The 23,236-nt window shown below is 43.0% G+C and overlaps 1 protein-coding gene across 2 annotated transcripts; it reads left to right on the top strand.

The window, feature by feature from the left end:
- Positions 1–41: 41 nt before the first annotated feature.
- LOC143298142 (protein arginine N-methyltransferase 3-like) lies at positions 42–22,879 on the top strand. Of its 2 annotated transcripts, none has more exons than XM_076610872.1 (12): positions 42–54; positions 3,905–4,206; positions 5,179–5,296; positions 6,509–6,728; positions 10,578–10,782; positions 12,064–12,251; positions 13,690–13,762; positions 14,418–14,523; positions 14,998–15,185; positions 18,039–18,176; positions 19,572–19,659; positions 21,084–22,879. In XM_076610872.1, exons 1-12 carry the CDS (start codon positions 42–44, stop codon positions 21,191–21,193), a joined length of 1,749 nt encoding a protein of 582 aa, XP_076466987.1. In that variant the 3' UTR covers positions 21,194–22,879. The 2 variants fall into 2 exon arrangements, with proteins under 2 accessions (XP_076466987.1, XP_076466988.1); XM_076610873.1 differs by lacking the exon at positions 42–54 and adding an exon at positions 1,983–2,032.
- Positions 22,880–23,236: the final 357 nt, after the last annotated feature.

Here is a 23,236-nt window from a genome sequence, read left to right as displayed (position 1 = left end):
TAATCTTAACCCGGAAGTACTTATAATAGTCTTGACCCAAAATGGCATCAGGTGGTGAGTGTGCACGTGTGTTTGTGAAAAAAGAGAGAAACACATACCATTATAGTATCGAATCGTGTTTATCTTCTGACATATTCTTTTCCCGTACACTGAGCCTATGTAAACACATACTGCATTTGGAAAAGTGAGGTCCAGGTAGGGTCGGTCAATTGTTAGTTGAATTTTGGGAAAAAAAGAAAAGAAAAAAAGCTATTTATCAGGTTCAGGTTCAGGTTCAGGTTAGGGGGGCTGATGTTTTATTTGTCTGTGATTAGTAAATGTAACCAGGTGGTCGGTGTCACTGTGACTGTGACAGTTGATCACGCCTTTTATCTCATTGCGTTTTGTTACGCAAGCTTGGCTTATGATTACGATCGAAAGGTTCTGAGAGAGAAAAGAAACATGCCAGGATTCAGGACTTTCAGTGAAAGAGCGTGAGAGGACACAGACACCTGCCAGAAACATTTTTTGTTAAATTAAATAATTCAGATTGTTTTGGAACATTCAGACATTTTCATCATCAACCCCTGCAGGCCGGATCACACACACACACACACACACACACACAGAGCAAAATCACTGATCTGAGAATCAGTGGGCAATATCCTCAAATTTCCCCCTCAAGATGGAGTGAGTAGTTTACAAGGCGTGGCTGTTCACTCTGCCAGTCACACAGAGGAGTGGAGGGGAAGAAATGTGGATTTCCCCCCTCCTCCTCCCCCCCCCCACCCCCACAACCCTTTCCCTACACACAGAGTGACGCACACACACAGTCACAGACACAAAGTTTGAACTGTGTGTGTGTGTGTGTGTGTGTGTGTGTGACTGTGTGCATTATGTTCTTTAAAAAAAATGAAGAAAAGAAGTAACTGACTCTGCCACCTTTTGAATAAAAACTAAGGCTGAACTTGAAACCAGTTTTAGACAAATAACACATTGATAACTGTAACTATAAGTGTATCGGAGGTATATAACTGTATCAGAGCAACATAACATTGAGTCCACCCACCAAAAGTGACCCAGTTTGTTTTGCTGAGTATCCTCAGTGGTGCTAACATAACACTTTGTGACTTACACCGTTACAGTGAAATGATGCCTGTTTTGATTTAACAAACACACAAAAACCAACTATTCAACTATTGTCCATGCTGACAAGAAGAGAATAGTTTGCGTGTGTGTGTGTGTGTGTGTGTGTGTGTGTGTGATATAAAAAATGTCTTTTCAGTTTTCTTAATTTAGCTTTGTATTTCATTATTTTTTCTGCACATGTCAAACAATGATTTTCTGCCCCTGTGTATTGCATGGGTGCAACTCTTTCATCTAGGCATGGGAAACAATTTTTTAGATTGATATACGGAGCATCCATTTTCGGGGGTGGGTTGGGGAAAGCGAATGGGCTATTTTTTATCATTTGCCGATGATCTGTCAGAAATGAAAACGGGAGTACTCTTTTGAAAGTGTCGTTTGTAGACCCTGCTGCATTGTGAAGACTTCAGTCTTTGAGAGGAGAAAGACTTGTCAGAGTGCCAAAATCGAAGTCTGCAGTTGTCAAAATGCTGATCATGATGGAAGGCTATCCCAACATGGCACGTGTTGTATCACTGTGAAAAGCAAATTACACACACACGCACACACATGCACACACACGCACACAAATGTGTGCACACACACGCACAAAAACGTGTGCACACACACAAATACACATAAGTCACACACGCACACGCACACAAATGTGTGCACACACACAAATACACATAAGTCATTAAATGCTAGCGTGCTGGATCTCCATTCCTGTCATTATTAGTGTCAAGCCACTAGGGCCAGGGTACATCTGTTTAACTCTCTGTTAATTCAGCAAAGTTGCAAACTTTCGCCACTTGTGCACAAGTAACTTTGTTGGGATTGAAACAACAACTTTGTTGCAATTGTTGTCAATGCTTTTTCAGAAATTAGGTTAGGAGATGATGATGGGCAGAGGCACAGATAGTTCATGGTGAGTCAGTGTACTTCAGTAGATCTGAGATCTATAGCCAAATTATCTAAGTAACACATGCACCAGAACTGAATTGAATGCGCATGCCTGCATGCACACACACACGTATGTACACACATTCAAATACTTACTTGGAAAAGAATACACATTCATGCACACACACATACACGCACACTCTCTCTTTTTTTAAGTTTTCTCTCTCTGTGTGTCCTTCAAATTCATACATGTGACTATTGTGAGCACGCTCACACCCTCACACACACAGCTGAATTGATAACACACACACATACAAACACATGCACGCTCATTCTCTCTCTTTTTGAATTGAAACCATACACACACACATACACACACGTGCGTGCACTCTCTCTCTCTCTCTCTGAGTCTCTCTCTCTTTCTCTCTCTCTCTTTTTCTGGCAAACACATCCAGTTTAATTGAACAAATGCACATGCCCGTGCACACACACACACACACACACACACAGAATTGTACTGAAAGCAATGCACATACAATATGTGCACACATACAAAATTTCTCTCTTACCTCCCACCTCTCCCTCCCCCCCCTCTCTCATTGTCAGTCTGTTTGTATGTCTCTCTCTCTCCCTTAACTCTGTCTGTCTCTCTTTATCGTCTGCACACACACAGTTGTGTTGAAAACTCACAAGCACACACACACACACACACACACACACACACACACACACACACATGTGCATTGAAATCTAAAAACAATACAAATGCATGCACACTATTCAAGATCTTTTAAAAAAAATCATTTTTGAGTTGTTTTTCAGTTTATGTATGTCAAATTACTGATAATAACCAATTTAGTGATTCACCATGCACTTTGTTAGATGCTTTTCTTGGGATGAAATTTTATTTGAAAATAAAAAGTCTTGATGGCTGGAGAGCCTTCCAAATGCCCTTTGTTGTTTTAACCCTTTCACCGCCAGTCAATTTAGAGTACAAAATTCCCTTGTGGTTTAAACACAGAAAAGACAGTGGCCAAGAATAGCTGGGGATTCCCCCTGCGATGTATTGAAAATATGGCCTATCCTACCACTGAACATTAAGAGCAGTAGGTTCATGGATAACAGACCAATGAACGGTCACCTTTCATTGACATGGATCCTCTGCCACGCCTGTGCATAAATGCGAACTTGGCGGTGAAAGGGTTAAAGCCTCTTTCTGGTTCATCTTCAGGGTGGCATGCGTCCCCCTGATCCCCCTCCCCCGTCCCCTAACAGGGCTCTGCTTGTGTACCCCACCCGGACCCCAACTTTTCAGTTTTTTGATTTTGTCAGCTGCACCCATGGTGTAGACAATCTGGCCCAATACAGACTGCATTGCTGCCGTGCATGCCATGTATGTTCACATGAATCAGTCACCTTGAAAATTACTCTCCTGCTCGTGAGCACAGGAACAAAGTACAGACTCAGCATTTACTGGTTGCAATGGAGAGTGGAAGTCAGTTAAGATATTTTATAACTTATGACGTCATTATGCAAGTTAGGTGCCACTCCAAAAATTCCCAAAGAATTTGCCACTCCAAAGAATCCCCAGCTATTCAAAACATAAAGCTCCGATCAGGCTCCTTCATCTGAAACAGTTGTAAACAGTAGGGCCTTGATCGGACCCATTGTCCGGAGTGAGTGAATCATGGAGATATAGATTGAATGAGAGCCTCCACTTTAGTCCCAGTGATTGTGCATAATCAAAACTTTTAAAATGTACTAAAAACACGCAATTGCAAACGCTTATGCATTTTCATTTTCAGCCTTCTACCTTCCCATCCCCTCTCCCCCTTTTAGTTTTTTTTAAATTATGTGTCTTCGTCATCAGTACATGTGTACAACATTCTCGCTGCAGATGACATGGACGTGCCTGCCCTTGTGGACGATAACATGGAACATGACGATGACGAAGAAGTCATTGATGATGAGGAAGAGGATATTGGATGGGATGAAGGTGATGACGAAGTCGGAGAAGGAAATGAAGACCTCCTTCTGGGGCCTGTCAAGTGTCTGTTTTGTGAGAGTGTCTTGAACTCGGCCAGGGAGGTGTTCTCACACTGTGTCAGCCATCACAGTTTTAACGTGTTGTCATTCTGTGGGCGGTGGTCCTTGGACTGCATAGGCTACATCAAACTGATCAACTTCATCAGGTCACAGGTGAGGATCTTTACACACATGTGCGCATGCACACATGCACACACGAACACAAGTGAGACACAAATATAAACACACACACGCACACGCAATTACACCCGCACACACACGCACAGAATGAAACATGCACTCACACACACCCACACACACACACACACACACACACACACGCACAGAATGAGACACACACATATAGTGAGACACACACACACGCACATCTCCTTTCTCAGTATGTATCCCTGCATCATCCAGGCCATGAGATACAGACACTTGTGTTGGTAAGGAAATTTGAGTAAAGATATGTCCATGAAGTGGATGATCATTGACTGTGTGGACCCAGTCTTCCCATTTGAGGCCATAGCACTATCAACTATGGGGTGAGATCTGGTGACACAACCTTTACTAACCATTATTAGTGATTAATAGGGGTTACACTTACAGTGTGGAAGTCTGAAAAAAATCTTGGAAGAACGAGGGAACCATTTCCAGGGTTGGATTAGTCTTGGAAAAAATGTTTTGCTTTTTAGCTGGAAAAATCTTGGAATTTTGATATAACCCTCAAAAAGTACTGTTCAATACATAGCTTAATGTATTTAGAAAAAACAAACAAACAAATGAACAAGCAAAAAGCGGTGAGTTTGAACAATGATACTTTGATATGCACCAATTTTCTTGTCAGCAGTGTGGCAGATGATATTCGGTTTGGCTTCCTATTTCTGTTTGGTGTGGAAATTTATCAGTCTGGTCTGGAAAAGATCTGGAAAAGAATGGAATTGTGTCTGTTCACATCGGTGAGAACCCTGGAGGAAAGAACTTGGGTAAGGTTTGGCCATGCATCTATTTTTCATCATTTGATTAGATAATAGAAAAGAGTGGTAACTCTCTTCATTCACAAGGTGCACAACTTCAAGTCAATGCTGCTTATGGCCTCATTGTTTATTAATTTGATTAGATATTTTCTTTCTTACGAACCAGCACCCGACGCCTGAGGCCCTGAGTCAGCTGCATCCTGGACATGGTGTGTCCTCATGCCCTTGGAGCGAGGACTCCTTCATGAAGCCTGTCGACCCTGAGGATCTCCTTCTCCAGTTCGGTAGGCATTCTCACTGTGCGTGTGCATGTGCGTGTGTGATGTGATGTGATGTCTGTGTGTGTGTGTGTATGTGTGTGTGTATGAACTCCGTGCCATTTTTCCAAAGCCACCCCTCATTGTCTTCAAGAAGGATCAGAACCTTAGGAACATACTGGGTCGATCATCCTTACCCAGGACTCATATTCCCACACCCCATGTGTGTAATCCCTGTAACAACATCAAATGCAAAACCTGTCCCTTCATTAACTCCTTCCAGAACATTCACCGGTCCTGTAGGAAAGTTTTCTGTGAGGTCCACACTCAACTGCAGGTCCATCAACATAGTGTGCATCCTGACCTGCACCTTGTGTGGCAAATTTTATGTTGGTGAATCTGGCTGCTTTATGGAACATTTTTAATTAGTAAGCTTGACCACAAGGCCCCTATCGGTCAACACTTCAACAACCCCCAACACCACAGTCTCACTCGTGTCAGTACCACAGCCATGTGGCAGAACCGCCTTGGCAGGGCCTATAGAAAACACATGACATCACATCCCACGTAATTGCCCGCCATGGCACACTCCACCCAGCAGGCCTCAACACGAGAGTGACCAGTGGCATCACCAGCCCTCCCCCTCCCCTATCTAACCACTAACTGCTCTCCCTTTCCTTTCAGTTAGTTTCATTACCTTTCCTTCTGTACATTTTCTCTCTCCTCTAACCCCCACCCCAAGCCTTATTTTTTTCTCCCACCCACTCCATTTTCGCCCAACCGCTCCATTTTTATCCACCTGCTTCATTTTTACCCCCATCCCACCTTCCCATTCTAGACTTCTTCTCCCACCTCCTGTGACTCTTTATGGTCATAACCTGAACTCTACTCACTTCTCTGTTCATCTTTGCCTCCCTTTACTGATTAATACTCATAACTTTTCTTAAGTTTTGTTTTTACCCCCATTGTCATTTCCAACTATCACAGTCCCTGAACACAGACCAACGGTCTGAAGTATGCCTTTTATCAAAAGTGAGTCTTATTTTACAATCAACAGTTTTTGTAAACTTTCTCCATTTGTAGTTTATAATTTATAAACACAGTTGTCATATTTCATTTTATCGTTGTACCAATGATAATGATGATGATGATTAGATATTTGAATTGGGGTCTTGCTTTATTTTCTGTATTTATTTCTGTACCCACTTGAAGGATGATGCATGTCTTTAACCTTTACAGACATAGAACTGGAGGACTGTTCTGCTGGTGAGGTGATGGTAGTGGGAGGAGCATCCAAGGCCTCCGGGGCGGGGCCTGATGGAGAGACAGCCAGTGAAATGGTAACGATGAAGGCCAGTGATCTGCAGGCTCTGCTCAAACAGATGAGTGAAGTAGAAGCAAAAGCTGCAGCGCTGGAAGCCAACTTGGAGCGAGCTGTTTGCGATCTGAACATTGTCAGGTGAATTGTGAACCATGACTTGTACTTCTGTCCTTTTTAGATGTTTTAGTACTTATTTGATTTATCAGCTGATTTTAGTACTGGTGTTTTTGTTTCTTTGGGACCTGATACGACATAGTTCATGTATTCCATTTAGTACACAGCTGCCTCAAGCCAACAGCACACCTGGCCTGAGGCTTCCCAGAATATTTGGTTAAAAAAACATGTGGTGGGACAAAAAGCACCTCTTTGTTTTTATTGTGAAGACATATTGACGTAAAACGTGGCTTACAATAGGAGATAGATTAAGCTTTTGTTTGTTTACTTGCTGCATTAAAATTGTCAGCATTTGGGCTAAAATCTGAATCATTTGGCTCCTTTTCATTGTTGCTGTCAATGAAAACTTCTTGAATGACTTTCACTGTTATATATCTCAGGTTTGGTTTTTACATTACTAACACTAGAGTTGGAAGAAAGACTGTCAAATCGATTGAAACAAAGAATGGAAGACAGTTAAAGGGGAGCTACTCACGAAACATAGTTCAGATTGGGAAAATGTGGATGTGCATGAGTTTTAGACTCAAGAGTTCGCTGTTACAAGGATTCTCAGAAGTTGGCGTTAGATAACACTATACTAGAGTTGGCTCTGACTACATCTCCTGGGATGGAGTGATTGGAAAGCACGGTGTGGGCCACTGCAACCCAAATGGATTGCTTTTGCTTCAGACCTGTGCAGAGCACGAACTGCTGATAACCAACACAGTTTTCTGCCTCCCTACCCGTAACAGGACGTCATGGATGCACCCTCGCTCAAAGCATTGGCATCTCATCGATTATGTCATCGTCAGGAAAAGGGATAGGCAAGATGTACGTGTAACAAAGACAGTATGCGGCGCCGAGTGTTGGACAGGCCATCGCCTTGTAGTCTCGAAGCTGAATATTCGAATCCAGCCCAAGAGACGCCCCCAAGGCCAGAAGGCTCCAAAACGGCTTAACATCGCTAAGCTGAAAAACATCACCATCAAACAGTCCTTTGTGGAGCTGCTGGAAGATCGTCTGGAATCCGCCTCTCTGGAAAACCAGAATGTGGAGTCTGACTGGAGGACCCTGCGTGAGCTGATCTATAGTACAGCTTCAGAGACCCTGGGACCCATGACCAGAAAGCACAAAGACTGGTTTGATGAAAACTGTGATGAAATCAAGCAGCTTCTGGATGAGAAACGCCGTCTGCATCAAGCCTACCTGAGCAACCCAAAGTCCACATCAAAAAAGGATGCGTACGATGCCATCCGCAGGACTGTTCAGCAAAAGTTACGCCAGATGCAGGATAAGTGGCTGAGTGACAAAGCTGATGAGATCCAGGGATATGCTGACAGGCACGATATGAAGAGGTTCTATGATGCCTTAAAAGAAGTCTACGGCCCCACATCCTCAGGATCATCCCCCCTCCTCAGTGCAGATGGGAATACCTTGATCACCGAGAAGGAGAAAATTCTCGAACGCTGGGCTGAGCACTTCAACAGTGTCTTAAATCGCCCTTCCTTCATAAATGATGAAGCCATAGACCGTCTCCCACAAGTCCCCATCAACGAAGCACTGGACGATCCGCCAACACCTCTTGAGACCCAGAAAGCAATCCGTCTGCTATCCAGTGGCAAAGCACCTGGCTCAGACTCCATACCAGCAGAGGTCTACAAGGATGGAGGCACTGTGCTGACTGAGAAGCTCCATCAGCTGTACTCACTCATGTGGAAAGAAGAGACGATCCCCCAGGATTTCAAAGATGCATCTATCATTCACTTGTACAAGCGAAAGGGGAACCGGCAAGCCTGTGATAACCATCGGGGCATTTCCTTGCTCTCCATCGCAGGCAAGATACTTGCCAGGATCCTACTAAACCGCCTCACAGCACACCTTGACCAAGGTCATTTGCCTGAGAGCCAATGTGGATTCCGGAAAGAGCGCGGAACCACCGACATGGTGTTTGCTGCAAGGCAGCTGCAAGAGAAATGTCAGGAGCAAAATGCTGATCTGTTCTCCACCTATGTCGACCTCACTAAGGCCTTCGACACCGTGAGTAGAGAGGGACTGTGGAAGATCATGGCCAAGTACGGATGCCCTCGGAAATTTATTTCCTTGGTCAGCCAATTCCATGAAGGCATGCAGGCTCGAGTCCAGGACAATGGCGAAACATCTGCTCCTTTTGCTGTCACAAATGGTGTCAAGCAAGGCTGCGTCCTGGCTCCAACGCTGTTCAGCCTCATGTTCTCTGCAATGCTTACTGATGCCTTCAGAGATGGCGATGTTGGAATCGGCCTAAAGTACCGAACAGATGGCAAGCTGTTTAACCTCAGAAGGCTTCAAGCAAAAACGAAGGTCATGACAGACATCATCAGAGACTTTTTGTTTGCTGATGATTGTGCCCTCAACGCTGGATCTGAAGCTGACATGCAACTCAGCGTCGACAAGTTTGCCACTGCCAGCAGGAACTTCGGCCTTACCATCAGCACGAAGAAAACTGAAGTTCTCCATCAGCCAGCCCCAGGGAAACCCTACGTTGAGCCCAACATCACAGTCAACGGTCAGAGACTCAGTGCGGTGGAGCGGTTCACATACCTTGGCAGCACACTGTCACGAAATGTGACAATCGACGATGAAGTGAACGTCAGGATTGCAAGAGCAAGCGCAACTTTTGGTAGACTCAATGCAAATGTCTGGAACAGAAGAGGCATTAGTCTTGAGACCAAGCTAAAGGTCTACAGAGCAGTAGTTCTCCCCACACTACTGTACGCCTGCGAAACTTGGACAGTGTACCAACGACATGCCAAGAAGCTGAACCACTTCCACACAACATGCCTCAGGAAGCTACTGAACATCAAGTGGCAAGACAGGACCCCAGACACAGAGGTGCTCGCAAAAGCCACCCTTCCCAGCATCTTCACCATCCTGATGAAGTCCCAGCTTCGCTGGGCTGGACACGTGGCGCGCATGCCAGACCATCGGCTGCCCAAAAGGCTCTTCTATGGCGAGCTGCAACAAGGGAAGAGATCACACGGAGGTCAGAAGAAGCGCTTTAGAGATACTCTGAAAGTGTCTCTGAAAGCGTTTGATATCAACCCTGACTCCTGGGAGGAATCTGCAGTGGACCGTGACAAATGGCGCGCTGCTGTGCACAAAGGCGCCAAGTTGTGCGAGACCAACAGGACTGCTGCAGCTGTTCAGAAGAGGCAGGCCAGAAAGTCACGGGCAAACAAGCTCCCTGACAATGGTATGCCTGTCTATGTCTGCCCCAACTGTCAGCGAACATTTCGTGCGCAGATTGGACTATTCAGCCATCTGCGCATTCACAGATAGATTCATGAGCATCCTCCCCCCCACCCCACCACCACCCTCCCCCCATTCCCCAGCTGGATGACAACGATGGTCATCATCGATCTCGATGGACACACCACCACTGTTACAAGTTATCTTGGAATTTGTCCGCAACTAATTAGATATTGGTGTTCTTGCTTTTATAGGAAAGGGGGTCAAGATCTGTTGGGATAAATTGGATTTAACTGCTGGCTTTGGACTTGTGATCCATTGTTCACCAGTGATCAGGGTTCGAGGCCCTGTTTCGGCATGTTGTGTGTCCTTGGGAAAGGCACTTTTCTGTGGTTTTCCCCACTCCACCTAGGTGTAAATGGGGGTACCTGACTTAGTCGGTGAAGGGGGGCAGGTTAAAAAAGCGGAAGGGGAGAGTTGGGTCCAGTCTTCCTATACCAAGCCAGAGACACAGTGGATATGAATTCAGTGCCCTGATGGCCTTGAAAAGCTGTAGGACCTTTAATCTGAACCTTTTACCATTTAAAAAAAAAATTACTTTTTCAGGAAAAGGGCCCAAGATCTGATGGGACTTGGGGGTGATTGCCCAAGAGAGGACCATCGTCGCCGTCACAGAAACAACCATGTGGCTGCTGATGAGAATGAGATTGACAGTGCTCCCACAAGTTCTGTGGAGCAACTGTCTCTGGCAGAAGATGAGAGCTACTTCTCTGGTTATGGCAATGTCGACATTCACGCTGAAATGCTTCAGGTAATGAGTAGTTTATGAAGGATGTTTTGGCAAGTAAGTAGTGTTTCTGAATGTGTGTGTGTGTGTTTTGTTTTGTTTTGTTTTAATAAGTGAAACAGACAGGTTGAATGGTTTGATTGCTAGGTTTTCACCTGAGTTTCCCGAGTTTGATCGGCGTACCTGGTGTAGATTTTTCCAGTCTTCCAGGTCAACATATATGCAGACCAGCTAGTGCATGAACCCCTTCATGTGTATACATACGCAGAAGATAAAATACGCATGTTAAGGGTCCTGTAATCCATGTCAACGTTCAGTGGGTTATTGAAACAAGAACATACTCAGCATGCACACCCCTGAAAAGTTTTGCAGCCTACATCAGCACATGGTGAGGTAAAAACAGTACATATAAAAGTAGGGGTGCAAGTCTTCCGGCATATGCTGTATGCTGGAAATCCGGCCCAGAACATCTTGAATTTGGGTAGTTTCCAGCATGGAGAAATTTTGTTTTGGTAATGATGCGGGTACACTTCATAGCTGCAGTCTGTATACGTTGTTTACATCAGGGATGAATCTGATGGTCCGTAGATTCGTGGTGATATGTTTTGTTCAAAAGCGTGTGTGGCCTCTTGTCATTTGGACATCTGTTCATTTCACTACTACTGCTCTTTGTTGCTAATCCTGTTCTCTCTACTGTCCTAGCCTCTTTGTTATTTCAAGGGGAATAAAGTCCTCATACCAGATTTTTTTTTTTAAAGAAAAACTTATGATTTCTATTGAAGTAAAAAGTTGTATGTCTGATATGATAGCATCTGAGATAAATGATACATCATATATAGTGCCAGTTATATTTATCATTATGAAAAAGAGTTATGTTTGGCAGTAAGTAAGAAATCTGATCTGATGTTTTTGCCCTATGAGCTTAAATATCACCATGAAATTAGGTTTAAAAAAGAATCAAAGTGACATTTACAAAGCCAGTAGTAACTCCACAAGAATAAAGAACACAAGAAGCACACATACGTTATTATTTTTTTGGTTGGCCAAAATATGTTGTGTGATTATTGCTGTGGTGGTGGCTACACGTGTATATGTGTCTGTGTGTCTGTAGGTTTGTAAGGGAGAGAGTGCATGTGTGTATATCCTTATTTGCAAGGGAAAGACTCGGTGACTGTGTTTGTGTGTTGGTGGATATGTAAAAGTTTGAAGCTCCTACTTGGCATGACTGTACAGAACTCATTCAACTCAGACATGTATACAAATCGCCTCAAAATCGTCGACAGTTTTGCCATTTTTTATCCACAGGACAAAGTACGCACAGAAGGCTACCGTGATTTCATCCTGGGCAACCCTCAGGTGTTTGAAGGCAAGACGGTTCTGGATGTCGGATGTGGATCCGGCATTCTGTCCATGTTCACTGCCAAGGCGGGGGCAGGTCTTGTGATAGGCGTCGACCAGTCCGACATCATTTACAGTGCCATGGACATTGCAAGGTAACGCGGTTATCTTTCTCCTGCCCAAACTTTCCCGATCAGGAACATGTGTCACACACTAATTTTGCACGAGGATTCCAGATCAGGAATTGGAAATTTAGAAAATTCTGAATCTGTGCAGTCATAGCATAATGACATTAAGTTAGTAATACTAATAGCACTTTTGATTCACTTCTGTGTCAGAAGCAAGCAGTCAGAACAGATTTCTTTGTTACGTGCATATTTCTGACATGCCAACACCTAGAAAACTAGCACAGATGTGTTAAAAGGAATATGGTAACAACTTGAATCTTTTTTTTCTCTCTCTTCTTGTTGACAAGTATCATTCAGACACTAGATTTGTACATGTTTCTGACCAGGGAATTAGTTGTGTGAACCATACTTTTCAGGTTATAAGTTGCTATCTTTTTTGTGTATGGCTTGGGTTCTACCAGCTAAAACACCAGTTGTGGTTGTAGTATATATATATATATATATATATATATATATATATATATATATATTCAGTCCTGTCTGACTATGACCATCAGAACAGCAGAGGAGGCAACTGCTGTTCCGACTATTTGGGCTAGAATTTGATGATAGTGGAGAGTGTCTTGCCCAACTACATCCCCACTCTCTCAGCCAAGAGGGTTTTAGGACAATTGGCGTTGGGATGGTTCCCAAAGGCCAACTAGCCCACAAGGCTGCAGCACTAAGAGCCAGTGCAATTTTGCCTCCTAGTTTGAGAGTCATAGTCCTTCACAGAAGACTAAGCTGTAAATGGTTTCCCACTGACTGGAGAAACCATTGATAATACAGCTCTCACTTTGCTGTTGGCCCAAATGTAAACTTATGTCGGTTGTAGTAGTATCACTGTAATTGTACTGTGCATTATAAATTGTAAGCCCCTGCTCTTTTAATCTTTTCTGCTGTAATGTATACTTGGTAAGTGTGATCTCTTTTAAGCAAAAAAATATATCGAGTGTGTAGGGGGTGGAAGTTCGTTTGCCTGTGTATCAGTATTGATATTTTCATTAGTTTTCCACAGTTAGATGTTTTTTGTGTGTGTCTCTTTCTCAATACACCCCCTGCCATGTCAGTTCGCTCACCGATTCTCCACGTCCTTTGTATGAATTTGTTTTTGTGTACTGAAATGAATGAATATGTATGTGTCAAAACCACTTTGTAGTGTACAGACAATAACCCAAAGAGAAAAAGAAGAAGAAGAATTGTCAAGTTTTTTGTTTTTTTTGTTGTTGTTTAACTTTAAGCTGTCATGGTTAATTGTCTTGTTAGAGATATCAGCTTTAATTGTTCTGTGTGTGTGTCTACATATGTTAAAAAAAATCTTTTTTTATGTTTTTTTTTATATTATTTACTTTCTACTTTGTTCTGAAAAACATTTCTTTATTCTGGTTGGGGATTCACTTCTTTTCTCTTTTTTTTTTTTTGTCAGAGAAAATGGACTGGAAGGGAAAATCACATTCCTCAAGGGAAGGATGGACAGGGTACAGCTACCCTGTGATAAGGTAGTGTTTGTGCTCTGTGTGTGTGTGTGTGTGTGCGTGTGCATGCGTGTGCGTGTGTGTGTGTGTGGGTGTGTGGTGTGGTGTGTGTGTGTGTGTGTGTACTCTGTGTGTGTGTGTGTGTGTGTGTGTGCTGTGTGTGTGTGTGTGTGTGTGTGTGTGTAAGCTCACCCTTGTGGTGATAGACGGTGAGAGTTGATACGATTAATGAAACTGTGTGGATGTGCTTCCTGTATCTTAGTTGCACTGGTGTGTTTGCAGTTTTTGTGCTTCTATGTGTTCACAAGTGAGTGAATGTGATTGTGTGAGAGAGACATGTATATAGAGGGGTGAGAGAGAGAGAGAGAGAGAGAGAGAGAGAGAGTGTGTGTGTGTGTGTGTGTGTTCATTGTTTGACTCAGTTGACTGAAAATTATAAGATAGACAAGACAACATACTGGAAATGAATGTTGCTTTTTATAAAGAGGGGTGAGAGACAAAGAGAGAGAGAGACTCATAGAGAGACACAGAGAGAGAGAGAGAGAATGTGTGTGTGTGTGTGTGTGTGTGTGTGTGTGTTCATTGTTTGACTCAGTTGATTGAAAATTATAAGATAGACAAGACAACATAAGAGTAATGAATGTTGCTTTTTTTTTCTTTTTTTTTTCTTTTTGCACAGGTAGATATAATAATTTCAGAGTGGATGGGATATTTTCTGCTGTTTGAGTCTATGTTGGATACTGTCATTTGCGCACGGAACAAGTACCTGGCAGATGGTGGCAAAGGTAAGATACAGCCTTGCCAATACACTTGTGCAGTTCTCTCGCTCTATTCTTCGCAGTCACACACAAACACAGGATGCACACCACACCAGAATACACACAAATACATACTGTCATACATGCATGCACACCCATTCTTACACACACACATTTACTCACATATGCACACACACACACATGCACGCATAGACGCACACACACACTGACACACAGAGAATAATCTCTTTCTCTCTCTCTCTCTCTTTCACACACACACACACACACACATACACACACACACACATTCAAGGGTTACATTGCAATCTGTTCCTTAACCACCCATCCCTCTACCCACTCCCTTCTTCCATCTCACCTTTTTTTTCTCCTTTTGTCATCCAACATCACTCAGAAGTGGAAAGATGTAACGTTGAGCACTACTACTGTCTCCACACAGAGAGAAACAAACACCACTACCCTGTCATCACCATGTTGTTGCAGTGTACCCAGACAAGTGTTCCATGTGGCTGGCGGGGATCTGCGACGACGCTCTGCGAGCCAGGGCTGTGGATTTCTGGAACGACGTCTACGGTTTCAAGATGTCCTGTCTCAAGGCCGAGGTGATGACCCAGACGGCTGTGGAGGTCATAGGTGATGGCAAGATGATCACTTCACCCTGTCTGATCAAAGTGAGTCTTGAAGTGCATGTACAGCGTATGATAGTCACTTGTATCTTTCTATGACAATCAGAACAGCAGAGGAGGCAGCTGCTGTTCCGACTATTTGGGCTAGAATTTGATTACAGTGGAGAGCGTCTTGCTCAAGTTACATCCCCACTCTCTCTTCCAAGAGGGTTTTAGCACAGTCTGTGTTGGGATGGTTCCTAAAGGCCAGCTAGCCTCCAAGGCTGCAGCACTAAGAGTCAGTGCAATTTTACGTCCTAGTTTGAGTGTCATAGTCCTTCACAAAGGACTCAGCTGTAAGCAGTTTCCCATTGCAATGGAGAAACCATTGTCAATACAGCTCTAACTTTGCTGTTGGCTCATCTGTAAACTCATGTCGATTTGTGATATAAGCCGAGTGTTGGGTCTGTAGGCATCTTGTCACAGTGACTGTGATTGAGTGTGAATGCTGTTTTTTTTTTTCTTCTTCTAAGATTCTAGAGTAGAGTTTGGAGACAATGGGGAAGAATGGGCAAGCTGTTGGACTTCTGATCCAGTGTTCACCACTGATCAGAGTTTGAAGCCCCTGTTTCAGCATGGTGTTGTGTCTTTGGGACAGGCTCTTTACTCCAGATTTCCTCACTCCACACGGGTGTGAAAGGGCACCCGACTTTGTTTGGGGAAGTTAAAATAGCGGACTGACTTTGTTTGGGGAAGTTAAAATAGCGGACTGACTTTGGTTGGGGAAGTTAAAATAGCGGACTGACTTTGGTTGGGGAAGTTAAAATAGCGGACTGACTTTGTTTGGGGAAGTTAAAATAGCGGACTGACTTTGTTTGGGGAAGTTAAAATAGCGGACTGACTTTGTTTGGGGAAGTTAAAATAGCGGACTGACTTTGGTTGGGGAAGTTAACATGGCAGACCGACTATGGTTGGGGAAGTTAACTCACTCAGGACGACAAGATTTCTCCCATGCTTTTCCCCACAGACGGCCCATTTGTCAGGGTTTGGAAAAAAATTACAAAAATACAAAATACGGAGTAAGAAAATGAAACTTTCAGAACTGGTTTATTACGTGTTGAGCGATTACATAAAAAAAAAAAAAATCAAATTTCTCATCTTATTTTTACAGTTTTGCCATACGTAGAAAATAATGCCAATTTTTCACCCCAAATCATCATACCCATGCTCGCTGTCTGCATTAAATTCACTTTCTTCTTTGACATCATCCACCTCTTCAGTGTCCGACCCTTCAGTTTGTAGCATTTCAAGTACTTCGGCAACACTAAAACATTGCCATCGCTGCCTTGTTCGCACCACAACATTTTGAGAAGAGCCCGCTTTGCTAACAGGCTGGCACGCGAGCAGACGACTGGTCAGTGACTTTGTCAGCGTGTGTGCCAGACGGGCCACACATGGCAGGCTGGCCAATCATACCATTCGATTGTGGAGTGACCCAGAATAGTGCACTCTGCTTGGCTAATCACAAAATCACGTGTAGAGCGCGTGATGGATTTTTATTTCTTGAAAATGCTATTCCATTCCGTCATCTGAAACCGAATACATTTTTTGTAGGAATGCTCACGCATTCCTTCGTCCGGAGAGAGTTAACATGGCGTACTGACTATGGTAGGGGAAGTTACAATGGCGGACCGACTATGGTTGGGGAAGTTAACATGGCGGACCGACTATGGTTGGGGAAGTTAACATGGTGGACTGACTATGGTTGGGGAAGTTAACATGGCAGACTGACTATGGTTGGGGAAGTTAACATGGCGGACTGACTATGGTTGGGAAAGTTAAAATGGCATACTGACTTTGGTTGAGGAAGTTAAAATGGTGGACCGACTTTGGTTGGGGAAGTTAAAATGGTGGACCGACTTTGGTTGGGGAAGTTAAAATGGTGGACCAACTTTGGTTGGGGAAGTTAAAATGGTGGACCGACTTTGGTTGGGGAAGTTAAAATGGTGGACTGACTTTGGTTGGGGAAGTTAAAATGGTGGACTGACTTTGGTTGGGGAAGTTAACATGGCATACTGACTGAAGTTAAAATGGCAGACTGACTTTGGTTGAGGAAGGTTAAAAGAATGGAAGGAGAAGACTGGGTCCCACCTTTCAATGCTGAGCCCAAGACCCAGTGGATGAAAATTCATGCCCTGATGGGCACAAAAGGCTACAGGTCCTTTAGCCGTTACCTTCAGAGTTACCTTGAAGTTGATGTGCTTTCACGATGTCCTGGAGTTTGATACAAAATGCCTGACGTGAATGTGCTCACACACACATGCGTGCATGTGCACATACACTCACATACACACATGTGCATTCAAGCACATGTGCATGCACGCATGCACTCCATGCCCACCCCACACACACCCATCCCCCACACACCACACACACAATACCGCACACACACCACAAACATACCACACTACACACAGTACACCACACCACACACTATACACCACACACTATACACCACACACAACACAGACACACAGAAACACACACCAACAGAGAAAGAGAGAGAGGGAGAAGGGGCAGGGGTTACCTTGATTTATGTAAACATCTACATGGTACACTGTTGTGTGCAGGAGTTTGACGTGAACACCTGCACACTGCCTGATGATTTATACAAACATCTACATGGTACACTGTTGTGTGCAGGAGTTTGACGTGAACACCTGCACACTGCCTGATGATTTATACAAACATCTACATGGTACATTGTGTGCAGGAGTTTGACGTGAACACCTGCACGCTGCCTGATGATTTATACAAACATCTACATGGTACACTGTTGTGTGCAGGAGTTTGACGTGAACACCTGCACACTGCCTGATGATTTATACAAACATCTACATGGTACACTGTTGTGTGCAGGAGTTTGACGTGAACACCTGCACGCTGCCTGATGTGAACTTCAAGTCCTCCTTCTCCATGACATGCCAAAGGGACGGAACTCTCCATGGCTTCGTTGGCTATTTCGATATAGGATTTGAGGCGGGATGCTCAAAACAGGTAACCATGAAATGAAACTTCTGGACAAGGAAGGAAACTAATCTGGTTTTGCACTTTGCTTCATCATCAGTCTTGCCAGCCAGCCAGCCAGCAGCCACCGTGGCGAAGTTTCGGCGATCAGTGATCAGCCTGTCCATTGATTATTTTTATGCAGTGGCTCACAAGTCACAGCTGAAACTGTGGTCATGAGTGAAAGGCATAAGATCTATGTTCATTGTTGTGCCATGATTTCAGTTAGCTTTAAATATTGAATGCTGGTCGAAGAAGAGGGTTTCCAGATGTTAGAATAGGTTAGGTGCTGGACTTCTGATCCAGTGTTCACCAGTGATCAGGGTTTGAGGCTCCTTTTGGGAATGGTGTTGTGTCCTTGGGAAAGGCACTTTAATCCAGTTTTCTTTGCTCAGTTGAATGTGTGAGTGGGTACCGACTTCAGTCAGTGAGGGTTAGTTTTAGTTTCAGTTTCCTCAAGGAGGCATCACTGTGTGATCCTTACACACCACACCACACCACACACCTGACCAGCAGAATAACGCAAGGCGGTAGTCAGGACTTGAGTGCATGCATACATAATTGTGTACCTATCAGAATGGATTTCTTCTACATAATTTTACCAGAGGACAACACTTTATGTAGCCATGGGTTCTTTTTGAGTGCACACGGGACCTTGGTTTATCATCACATCTGAATGGCTGGACGCTCAGTTTGATTTTCCAGTCCAGCTTTGGGAGAATGGTAAGCGTGTTAACAATGCTGCCAGAGAAGGTTAACCCTTTGAGCCCTGACCATCGCTTTACCAGTGGTAGAGAAAAATGACATAATGCCTTGCCACCGGTTGAGCGGTGCGTAAACACTCGTGTCGTGTTTTGCTATTGTTTGACTTATATTGAAGAGCTGATCAGAAAAACCGTAATATTCTGACATCAGCGAATGTGGTACCAACATGGCCGCGCTTTTTCACTGTGTTTTGTGCATGTGCTTTGGATAAAAAAGATCAATTTCAATATAAGTCAACCAATAGCAAAACACGACACAAGTGTTTACGCACCGCTCAACCGGTGGCTAGGCATTATGTCATTTTTCTCTACCACCGGTAAAGCGGTAGTCAGGGCACTCTTTTTATATCTGCCGTGACACATTAAATACCAGTTATTTGCAAATTTGGGCTCAGGAGCTCTGGCAGAAGGGTTAAAATTGCTCAGGAACTCCGGGCTCAAAGGATTAAGGAAGGAAAGGACTGGACCCCATCCGTTGCTGAGCCTAAGACGCTAAACATTAATCCACTGCCCCTGTAGCTGTAAAAAGGCTTAAGGGACCCTTATCCCTTGTCCTTAAGCCAGGCCTGTGAGGTGGGTGGTTGGGGCAGCTGGCTGCAGTGTGGGGATGTTGTGGTTGCAGGTCCACTTCAGCACGGGGCCTGCCAGCACCAGCACCCACTGGAAGCAAACCCTGTTCCTGCTGAAAAAGAGCATCACTGTCTCCAAAGGTAGGCATTTTGTGTGTGTTGAGGTGTGTAATAGTGTGTGTGCGACAGTGTATATTTGTGTGGGCGTGTGTGTGTGTGCATGGGTGTGCACAAGTGCATGTGCGTATGTTTGAAAGGATGTGTGTGTGTGTGTGTTGTGTGTGTGTGTGCGTGCACATGTGTGCACGGGTACCGCCGTGTGTGTTGGCATGTTCGTGCATGTGTACCATTGTGTGCACTGGTGTGTCTGTGTGAGTACATATAACAGTCTGTGTGTGCTGGTGTGTATGACAAAGGCATTGAACTTGTAAAGAGCAACAGTATTATATTTGTTTATTGTTTGATATTTAAGAGCGACAATTTGTATTTGTTACTGAATATGTGTCATTGAGTTTTAGTTATAAGTAATACTTGTTTCTTATTATATTTGTTTGTTTGATGTTTAAGAGCGACAATTTGTATTTGTTACTGAATATGTATCATTGAGTTTTAGTTATATGTAATACTTGTTTCTTAAAAAAAAGAAAAAAAAAAAAAGAAATTTGTCTTCTTTCTTTCTTTCTCTCCTTATCCCCATGACAAACACAACATGTGTCTTCTTTCTTTCTCTCCTTATCCCCATGACAAACACAAGATGAGAGCTTTTAGCTCTTCAGCTGTACAAGCCAGGAATTCCCTGCCTTTTTTCAGTCCGTCACAATCCTGTGCTTGCATTCTTCTTTAAAACAGATCTAAGAAAACATTCCTTTTCAAGGTGTCTCTCCATAATCCAGACACTCCATTCTGTATCTTTATTCTGTGGATCCACGTCTATTTCTTTCACATGTGTTTGTGTGTGTGTGTGTGTGTGTGTGTGTGTGCATGTGCGCATGCATGCATGCTTCTGTGCAGAGCACTTTGATAGTTTTGAAAGTGCTTTATGTGGAGTGATGGCCTAGAGGTAACGCGACCACCTAGGAAGCGAGAGAATCTGAGCGTGCTGGTTCGAATCACGGCTCAGCCGCCAATATTTTCTCCCCCTCCACTAGACCTTGAGTGGTGGTCTGGACACTAGACAGTAAACCGACGTCCTGTTTGTAGCATGCACTTAGCGCACGTAAAAGAACCCACGGCAACAAAAGAGTTGTTCCTGGGAAAGTTCTGTAGAAAAGTCCACTTTGATAGGAAAAACAAATAAAACTGCACGCAGGAAAAAATACAAAAAAAATGGGTGGCGCTGTAGTGTAGCGACGCGCTCTCCCTGGGGAGAGTAGCCCGAATTTCACACAGAGAAATCTGTTGTGATAAAAAGAAATACAAATAAATGCACTGTTATCATTATGCATGCTTTTGTGCTTTACGTCTGACTTGTTATTGTAAAGCACTTTGAGAGTTTCGAAAGTGCTTTATAAATGCACTATTATCATTATTATTATTATTATTATGATTCTCATCTTCATGTGCAGGACAAGTGCTGGAGGGCAGTATAAAGGTCAACAAGAACGCTGATGACCCTCGCAGCCTGGACATCCGGATCGCTGTGGATGGCGTATCACAAAAGTATATCATGGATTAGTCGTACAAAGTACAGTTTGAGTTGAACGACCTGCAGGCTGACACCTGAAAGGTCCAGTAGTTTGGATCTTGGATTAGACTTCTTTGGGGGTGTTCATACTTGCGACATGCTAAGTGGAGCGGTGGCCTTGTGGTAATGTGCCTGACTAGGAAGTCCACGGGTATCCATGGGTTCAAATCTCGTATACGCACCAGGATTTTTATTCTTTCTTCCGCTTGACCACGCCAGTGTGCTGGTTAATGAAATGATGAGAAGAGAAACTGAGGTCCTGTGTGCAGCAGAGGAATTTGTTGTGACAAAAGTAATGCAGAACAATATAAAACGGTACAATACTGAACAATTCAGCAGAAACAATACAGCACAATGCAATGTTATCATGGGCTCCAGAGGTCCAGTGTCGCAAAGATCTGCAGTTTTTGAACTCGTGGAGTGAAAATGTGGTATTTGTTTAAAAAATGTTTGCTTAATTTCATGTTTCTTATCTGTCTTTGCTCCTCCTAAAAAAAAATGAACAACAAAAAATTCATATTTGTTATGTGTTACCCATAATTTGTTTAATGGAGACCTTCAAAACAAACAGAATCCTCATCTTCTATGTTCACTTTAGCGATTGTCTATACTTAAATTTTTTTTTTTTCTGTCTCCTTTTTCTGTTGATTTTTGTTTGTTTGTTTTTTTTAGTTTTTTTTTAGGAAGAATGTGCAATACAACAGTTGTGCTGTGTTTATTTGCTTATTTATCATCATTGTTGTCTTATTTTTTAAATTTTTTTTATTTTATTATTTTTTAATTTTTTATTTATTTATTTATTTATGTTTTTTAAATTTTATTTATTTATTTATTTATTTATTATTATTATTATTATTACTACTACTACTACTACCTTTTTCTATATTATAATTATTATTTATTTATTTATTTATTTATGTAAGCTTATCTATTATTTATTCCCCCTTTTTTTTTTTTCTCAAAGCCTGACTAAGCGCGTTGGGTTACGCTGCTGGTCAGGCATCTGCTTGGCAGATGTGGTGTAGCGTATATGGTTTTGTCCGAACGCAGTGACACCTCCTTGAGCTACTGAAACTGAAACTGTGCTGTGTGAAGAGAACATGAGGGGTAACACATGACCAGGGAATTTGGGATTCGTTTCATTTGCAGTCGATGGAGGCAGTTTGCTGCTGAATTGATTTATGTTGTGATTGAAAAAAACCCAAAAAAACACCTCCAACAAAACATTAAATGCTTGAGAGACACAAATACAGTGGTATAATCATTGAAAAATGATGGGATTTGCAGAATAGGAAATTGATATATTAGTGGATTATGATTTTGGAGAGATGTGATGGGGTGGATTCTTTTGATAAGGTTGGGTTGGGAAGGCAGTGGGCAGGAAGAAGATATGAATTGGACAAAGAAAATAATCATGTCTCTCTTAAAGAAATGTGTTTTCGTGTTTATTTCTTGTTAGGAACATGTCAACTTTTGTCATTTTACAGCATCATTTCTTTTTTTTTTATGGAACAGCAGGCGTGTGTCTCTGTCTGTGTGTGTATCTGAATGGGGGTGTGTGCGCACGCTATCGCATGTGTAAGTACTCGTGTATATATGCACTTGTGCTTGTGTATGACTGTATCAGTGTGAGTGCATGTGTGTGTGAATGAAAATAAACGTGATGCTAAAACAATTTTTTTGTCCCACTTTGGTTGATTTGATTCTGTTCCCGTTCTGTGTGTGTGTGTGTAATCATAATGCTGCATGCATGCATATAGTGGATTACGAATGATGGACATGTATTGGATTAGGCACAATGATAAATGTATATCATCATTATAAATGACATTTTTCTAAAGAATTCAGAGATGTATTTAAAATCTGAAATTATAGTTTTGATCAGTATCATTGATAAGGCATAGTTACTATTTGTGCCCGGACTTCTAGTATTAATTGTAGAGCAGGGACAAAACAAGCTGTGATCAAGGTTTCTTCACAATGAATACGAAAGTCAGTGCATGATGGCTATGAATGAATATTTTATTTTCAACA

The sequence above is a fragment of the Babylonia areolata genome, chromosome 23 (assembly GCF_041734735.1).
Source record: "Babylonia areolata isolate BAREFJ2019XMU chromosome 23, ASM4173473v1, whole genome shotgun sequence".
Taxonomy (NCBI): Eukaryota; Metazoa; Mollusca; class Gastropoda; order Neogastropoda; family Buccinidae; genus Babylonia; species Babylonia areolata.
This window is presented reverse-complemented; position numbering and strand designations above follow the sequence as displayed.